Genomic DNA, 8548 nt, shown 5'->3' with positions numbered 1-8548 from the left:
ACGACATTTAACGCCAGCTCATTGCAATCATTGTTAGTATTAATGTTGTGGTTTATATAATAGAATGTTTAAAATTCACACATGTTTCGGCATTGTACGTGATTATTAAATTAGAAGTTTTATTATCTTCATTATAAAGCGTTCATCTTTAAATTAAATATAAATTTACATTGGCAGCAAAAGGCTTAATTGTTGTATTTATTATATATAATAGTGATTTTACAAAATAACGCAAAACAACTTCACACATCGAAGGACACATTTTGACAACGTATTGAGGATGATGTATTTTTTATCAGAACAATTGCAAGTTTTCCGTAACTGTGAATTGACTGTGACGTCATTACAAAACGTACCGATCTTCCCCAGTGTGTGTTAACGGATTCTGCTAAAAGAAAATTGTGAATTTACTGTGACGTCATTAATGTACAGTGCGACGCATTCATTGTGGCGTCAACATCTTCCTGATCATAGGCATCCGCCACTTCTTGCTACTTTTACTTGTTTATGTAGGATTAAATTTAGCCAAGATTCTTGACTGCGATTAGATATAATACTTCAGTGGGAATCACCACCGGCTATGCCAACACATCAATGCCGGTTGTTGAACGCAGGTAATCTCGTCCCTGCGGTGAAGATAATTATGCTCTTATATTCTTTTATTGTACTCTTACACTCTTTTATTATATTCTTATAATACATCATGCTCTTATAATCTTTTAGTATTTTTAGTATCTTACATAGACTTCCCAAAGTCTGTATTTATTTCGAGGCTTTTCGTTATTTGTCTGAAATCGGGCCTAAAATACAGACTTGTAAGACGTGTATAGAAATCGAGTAGCAGACCGTAAACATCAGATGAGAATGACGTTTTTTAAGTTACAATAACAAGTCTAGGACTAGCGATCGTACTGGCAAACGCCAATATGTGCCTATAGCCTGGGTGCAGTACAAATTTTGCGGGAAAAAAGTATAGGAAAAATTTTTTTTTTTTTTTCTGATAGAGTATACCATATAGAATGTCAGAAAAAAAATCCTCATCCCAGGGTCTTGGGGACATTTTTTTATGGCACTTTTAAATTTTGGCCTATATAACAGACACAAATTCCTATTAACACACACAAATACCTATATATAGGCGATAGGGAAAATCAATTAACGGTTTTTGTTACTTGCAGTTGTGTTAGAATTAGTATTAGTTAGTAGAGGCTTACTTTAATAACTACTTCTCATAGTAGTTGATGAATTAAGTCGATACGATGACATCATCATGCCAGAATCCAATATGGCGTCCAATTTGGCGGGAAAAACAGGGTATTGCTAAACCCCCGCAAACCTAAAAAAAAAACATAGCAAACCCCACCAAACCAACATAAAAGTTATTGAATCATGGAGTGTACGACCCACTGGGTATGTCCATGTAAAAAAAAAATCAAATTTCTACTGTTAACTACTTATTTTTGGGGTAAAACATCATTTTTTTGGTAAAAAATGATTGCTAATTTTTAACCAAAAAATGATGTTTTATCCCCAAAATAAGTAGTTAACAGTAGAAATTTAATTTTTTTTTTTACATGGACATACCCAGTGGGTCGTACACTCCATGATTCAATCACTTTTATATACCCAGTGGGTTGTACACTACATGATTCAATCACTTTTATGTTGGTTCGGTGGGGTTTGCTATGTTTTTTTGGAGGTTTGCAGGGGTTTGCGGGGGTTTAGCAATACCCTGTTTTTTCCGCCAAATTGGACGCCATATTGGATTCTGGCATGATAATGTCATTGTTATCGACTCGATTGCTGAGAACGATTCCTTTAACTCGGATGATGAGAGCAGTGGCGAATAAGATAGTGAGAGCGAAGAAGACAATTAATTACTGAAAAAAAGTAGGCCGAATCAATTTGTTTCTATTTAGTTTAGTTGGATATGACCTTGACATCAAGCTAAGCCATGCCGCTTATTTTGTGCATGTTCGTACGTTTACTAGCAGGGCTAAGTTTTTTTTTATTGCCGGTCCGCCAGATAGTCTGATGACTTTCCCGCCTCGGTTGCTTTGGTTATATCTCGGATTGCTTTTCTCCAGTCCAGTCTGTTTTCTGCTATTCTCCGAATCGTTGCTATATCTTTTATGCTATTTATCCTAGGGGGTAGTGCAGTTGATGATTATTTATGAAGGGTGTTCGATAGAGTTACCGGTGTGGATCGTGGTCGTCCTCTCAGGGCTAAGTAAACATATTATTAATAATGATTTATCAGAAAAAAAGTAAAAAATATATGTTTGGTATAATTTAGTATGATTGAACAGTGGCTTATTACGCTTCACAGACCGGCCAAACAGCTTGCATACTTGTACGTCTACAATTCGCAAAATGTACATACTAATAATTATTTTCGGGGAAAACATCATAAATATATTGAGAAACAAGTAATACTGCCCTCTGGTGTACAACACATTCGATTACGGAAGGCCACTTCTCCTTTTGTTCCTTTATATTTATTTGACTTATTTATTATCAAAATGAGTTGTTTTGTATGTGATACATAATAATACAATGTAATACAGATAATGAAAACCATATTCGTACATTTAAAATTCACTTTTTAATACGAACGCTAATGTCGACAATGGCGTGTCATTTACTTTTGCCTGGTGACGTCATTTCTCGATGTCAACAAACGAGAGGTATATTCAGAGCGTCATTCTGACGATGGAGCATTCTCTACTTCTCTACGGAGCACCATTTATGCCTTTATTTACTTCCGAAATAGAAACTGTGAGGGCGTGTGGCGCTGTGTGTTGGACATGGACGTTCGACTACTGATCGGTAGACCGAGGTTCGAATCCAACTCTCGCATTGATTGTATCCTTAGGCAAGATACTTTACTTACGTTTGCCTCTCTCCACCCAGGTGTGGGAACCCGGTTAGATCAAGACACAACTTTGCGCTGACTACTAGCTGCATATATGGGAGTATGTTTCCATAGGTGTTTGATCAGGAAATGACTGGGGTAATAATGTTTAGCGCATTGAGAGCTTGCTTATATGCGCTATATAAGAATGAACTATTATTAAATAGTACTACGGTAACGTTTTGCGATTTCATCTGTCGGATAGATAAGTGCAGGATTGACAACCGTGGTAAAAAGTTATACTTTTCGGAGAAATGTTGAATGAAGCGTTTTTTGAATGAGGGTTAAAACACATGTGTATACAGTACTACAAGTTTTAATCAAATTAACCCTAAAATATGCGTAAAATTGAATTAAATATTTTCAGATAATCGTAGTCAGAGTCGTCACAGCTGCCAAAGTGTGCATTAAGTCAAGTAACTTCATTATCTATCTAGGCAGATTTTAGAGGCCTACTCTTCTTCCGAGACAGGTTGCAACGTTAAACCAGTATCCTAAAGTTTTTGAGTTTTTATAACCGTTAGGACCTCCGTTGTGGATACGTGCAAAGTCCTCGCATGTGGGATCGTGACCAATACGGCTGCTTATTGCATACCGAGCCATGTACCCTTGAACACATCTCTCACTACAATCAAACGTCTCTGTACATTTTTTCCAATCTGAAAGAAAGCCTCGATACATTCAAACGGGGGGAAAAAAGGTTATCGATCATAAAAAGATGTGACGGTGGGCTCTGCGTTTTTTTTTGGTTTTTTTTTTCTTTTTTTGTGGTACATGGTTTTCGTGGTACATGGTTTTCGCACTACATTGTTTTCGCACTATTGCTATTGTGTCTTATGTTGTTAATCAGGTCTCAAGGGTCCTTCACCTAAGATTCGGGTCCCCACAATTGGGGCCCACTTTTATGTCGGTTGTTCACTTAATTTACGCACAAAATGGATTATCTGTATGCAAAACTTTACAGTAGTATAGGCCTAATCAAATAGTAAAAACAACATCATTAAAACAGTTTTTAAAATATTCTTGATGATTTACTTTTATATCCTATCCCAAACAAAATTTAGTAAATATTTACGTGGAGTATTGGAGAAAAAAATGTAATAATTATACGTCAAAACAATCCAGGTCTATACTTTGATACAAACAAGCCTGATCCAATAAGTAGGCCTACGTCCATACTTTGTATTTCATTTCGTATTGTATTTGATCAACAAAAAAAGAAAACACCCCTCTATACTAAGTTATGAAAAACAACCAGACTTACCTCCGTCTAGGTCCTTTTCCTTCAGTTTAGCATCGTGATAATATGGTTCCTTAATTTGGTAAGGACCACAAGAAAACGAACCGACATCCATACTGCAAACTGGATTGGGCATTCTACAGTTTGATTCCACTTGACAAATACACTGCATACAGTTATTCGGAACGGTTCCTACATAAAAGGTATAATTCGAAATATACTAAATATTAATCAACATGGATTTAGACAAGGCCATAGTTGTGAATCTCAATTAATTAATACAATAGAAATATTAACAAAAAACATGGATGTAAAGAAAATCACCGATTGTATAGTACTTGATTTTTCAAAAGCATTTGACACGGTCCCTCATCAAAGGCTTTTATACAAAGTTAATTATTATGGAATAAGAGGTTGTACACATAATTGGATAAAATCATGGTTAGTCGATAGGTCCCAATCGGTAGTTATGGATGGATACACATCCAATAAAGTAAAGGTAAACTCAGGAGTACCACAGGGTACAGTCTTAGGACCTCTCATGTTTTTACTTTACATTAACGACATTACAGAAAATATTACTTCGGAAATGAAATTATTTGCTGATGATTGTATTTTATTTAAATCCGTCGAAAATAACAATGATGCCAAGCAACTCCAAAAAGATCTCGATAAGGTAGTGGCATGGTCTGAAAAATGGCAAATGAAATTTAATCCTAACAAATGCCAAGTAATTAAAATAAGTAATAGAAAAAATAATCAACAGTATGAATATACAATGCATAATGTTACACTTCAATCAACAAAACAACTTAGATATCTTGGAGTGGAACTTACCCATAACCTAACATGGGGAGCTCACATTGATAAGATTACAAAAACAGCAAATAATACATTAAACATGTTAAGAAGGAATTTTCATAATTGTCCTGTTGAAATTAAAAATAAATCATACACGACATTTGTTCGGCCAACACTAGAATATGCGCAGACAGTATGGGATCCATATCAACTAAAACAAATTAATAAAATACAATCAATTCAAAACAAAGCAGCCAGATATGTGACAAAAAATTATGACAGAAATAGTAGCATTACAGAGATTAATAAACAGTTAAAATGGCCACTTCTTCAACATAGAAGATTTGTTGCCAGACAATCTCTTCTATACAAAACATGGCATGGAAAAACAGCCATAATACTACCTTCATACACAAGTAATATCCATACAAGAGTGTTACGAAACTCCAATAATTTTAACTTGTCAAATGCGAGATACTCAATAGACAAATACAAATATTCTTTTTTTCCGCGTACTGTAAGAGCATGTAAGTACATTACAAATCTTTAAATCAACACTTTGGACAAACATAGATGATTGCACAATCACTATTGCACCACCTAATTGCATGTACTGCCAAGTCATGGGCTTCAATTTAATGCAGCAATCGATTTATGTGTATTAATGTATGGACGTTGATTTGTTTGTTTTTTCATTATTGTTTGGTCAGTTTAGTGAAGTTGTGAAATTAATAAATTAAAAAATTTAAAAAAAAGAAAAAAATTCAGTTAAGTATAATGTTTGCACACCGAGAGACGCACCCCCTGACGCATATACCCATGTGGTCCTTCGTCAGTATCCATCCAGATCCAGATCCAGATCCAGAATTCTAAAGCTCTGTCTACACTATCAAACTAGTTTGTCTAAAAAGTGTAATGTGCCCAAATATGGTAGTGATATGCTTACATATGGTAGTGGTATGACATCACATTTTTTGTCACATAAAGTTTGATAGTGTAGACAGAGCTTTATGATACCTGTAATATTAAATAATTCAACAATAGACTTAACTAGCGTACATATGTTGTTGAAGCACGTGCTTGTTAATTTTAATAATTCCTCGTCGCATCTAGCTCAGTTTTGTTGCGTAGATCGATGGATTTCAACAATGGGAAAACTTGTTGTCGGTCATTGGCCTATATAGTCAGGTGGCTTAACAACAAATTTTGAGGAAATCGTGACACGGTGGACAAAAGCGCCAAATTTGGCATGGAGCTTCGTTGGGACCTACCAATTGATTTTTGCCTAGGAGCCACTCTGGTCGTCATTTATTTTTCAAGATGGCGGCCAAAATCCAAAATGGCCGCCAATAAATTGGAAAATCACATTTTCATTTGTTGCAGAAGTCACATATAGGCAAATGAACTATAAACACATAAGTATTCATGTTCATTGAAACATATTTTAGACATGTTGCATGACATGGGTCATTCGTTGTTAAGATGGTGGCCAAAATCCAACATGGCTGCCAGTAGCTTAAACTGGAATATCATTCTGGTTGCAGAAATCGCATAGGTATTAAACGAAGTAGAAAAACATGGAGTAATCATGGTCATTGAAACATATTTTAGACATGGTACATAGTTATAACCAGTTCAGTTTCTGAAACCACATAAAATGTGGTATTTTTGGGAAAATTAAGATTGAGGGCGCTGTTCAAAAGTAAAAAGTACACTTTTTTACCTGTAACTAATTAAGTTTTTGTCAGAATATTTTTTAAATGGTCTTATTTAATAGATAATTACATTTTCTCTATATTAAAGAAAACAAACTTTACATTAAATATCCATAGTTCAGATAAATTTACGTTAATTGCCTAAAATCAGCAAATATAACACATTTTAATACATAACAAATACTATTGGATGTTAAAAAATTACAAATTTAGTTATCATAAATAGGATTCTTTTACATTTTCATAGAAACTGTTTTATTATAAAACATATAAATATATATTTTTCTAACAATTTCTCATAAAAAAACTTTTACGACCACTAGTTTTCGAGATATAGAAATGTGTACTACCAGTACAGGTCAAAGGTCAATAACAAGAATCTGGGTCAGTTTCTTGGAAAAGTTTGTATTAGACTGAATAGAAACATCCATCTTCTGATTAATTTCAGACCTATTTAAAGTTTGTCCAACTGTTAGTTACCAAGTTATATGACATGTAGGTCAAAGGTCAAAAATACCAAAAATCATACTTCCGGCCATTTTGTGACAAATTTTTCCATTAGGATGAATATTAATATGCATCTTCCTAATAATTTGACACTAAAATTATTTAATTTAATGTAAGCGTTGCGTAGATATGGTTATTTTGTTTTCAATTGGAATAAAATCTTCAAATTGAGGTCAAAGGTCAAAGAAAAACTTTAGAAATTTGATAACATGGGTTTTTATAACTAGCATGGTTTATCAATTTATAAAATGCAATGCTTGCACTTTCCTTCTGATTTGCAGACTAAAATACATTAGGAATGGACTATTTGTGACTTTGTATACGATTAGGCCCTATATGTATTTCAATTTCAATGGCTACCATTTTTTATTTTTGGGCGCCATCTTGGAACTCACTTTATATAATATTTCCTGAATCGGTTTTACTGACCTCAGAAATTCTTGATTCAGTACATTATTTGTCTATTTGTAACTTTTACAGCCAAATATATATGATATACCAATTTACTGGCAGCCATTTTGGATTTTGGCCGCCATCTTGGAAAATCGGAAGCTGATCGGGTGGCTCCTAGGCAAAAATCAATTAGTACGTCTAAAAGAAGCCTCATGCCAAATTTGGTGCTTTTGTCCACCGTGTAACGTTTTAGTCGCTAAGCCACCTGACTAATACCTACACTATTCTGTAGTGAATGTTTTTTTTTAGATATGATGTTCTATTATGTAAAACGTGGCCTCTTGTTAAGGGTACCCAACCATGTACCCAACATGCCCTAATAGTATATATTAAGACCTTAGGCCTACATCATATGATACAAGGAAAAAGTGATTAACATACACCTATGACTAATTATAAAACGTTCAGAATTGAAATTTCCATGGTTTGTAACGATGTTGAAGTTAGGACGGTCTTTTCCGGATATATAAGCTCATTTTATACAAGTAATGTAGCCGTACAGTGACACGTCTGAACCATTTCTTACTCACGCCTTTCTTTCAAAAGTAATTTTGATTAATAAGCAAGTCACGTGACCAATAAAGATCAAAATAATTAACGTTTGACAACCTATGATGTCATGATAATATGTCGTAAATAGCTCTATTTTATTTATTTTTCAACAATTCAGCTAACCTTGTTATATGGTAAAATATTCAATCTGTGCTCGAAAAAGCCTACAATTTAATAAGGAAATCAATCCGAAAGACATGACACCGTTGATAATAGATCTTACCTGGTTCAATTGTGTCTAGCAGAACTATGGTACACATTGTAAGGTAAACAGGCTTCCACAGTTTAATCATCTTAACGCTGTGCAAAGTATTGTTGACGACGAACACAAAATAATAATACGGTATTCTTGAAGACTCCACCTCC

General features: G+C 34.3%; 2 protein-coding genes across 6 annotated transcripts in view; both read right to left on the bottom strand.

Moving 5' to 3' along the window:
- The window catches only part of LOC144840072 (corticotropin-releasing factor receptor 1-like), a 347896-nt gene that overhangs the window by 119461 nt on the left and 219887 nt on the right, over nucleotides 1-8548 (bottom strand). The window lies entirely within an intron of this gene.
- On the bottom strand, nucleotides 3102-8530 carry LOC144840088 (lysozyme-like). The gene is made up of 3 exons (XM_078695753.1): nucleotides 8406-8530; nucleotides 4179-4346; nucleotides 3102-3573 (listed from the first exon to the last, which is right to left on the bottom strand). Exons 1-3 carry the CDS (start codon nucleotides 8473-8475, stop codon nucleotides 3359-3361), a joined length of 453 nt encoding a protein of 150 aa, XP_078551879.1. The 5' UTR covers nucleotides 8476-8530; the 3' UTR covers nucleotides 3102-3358.

The sequence above is a fragment of the Antedon bifida genome, chromosome 4, assembly GCF_963402885.1.
Source record: "Antedon bifida chromosome 4, ecAntBifi1.1, whole genome shotgun sequence".
Lineage (NCBI taxonomy): Eukaryota > Metazoa > Echinodermata > Crinoidea > Comatulida > Antedonidae > Antedon > Antedon bifida.
Note: the sequence above shows the minus strand (reverse complement) of the source record. Positions and strands in the feature narration are given on the sequence as shown.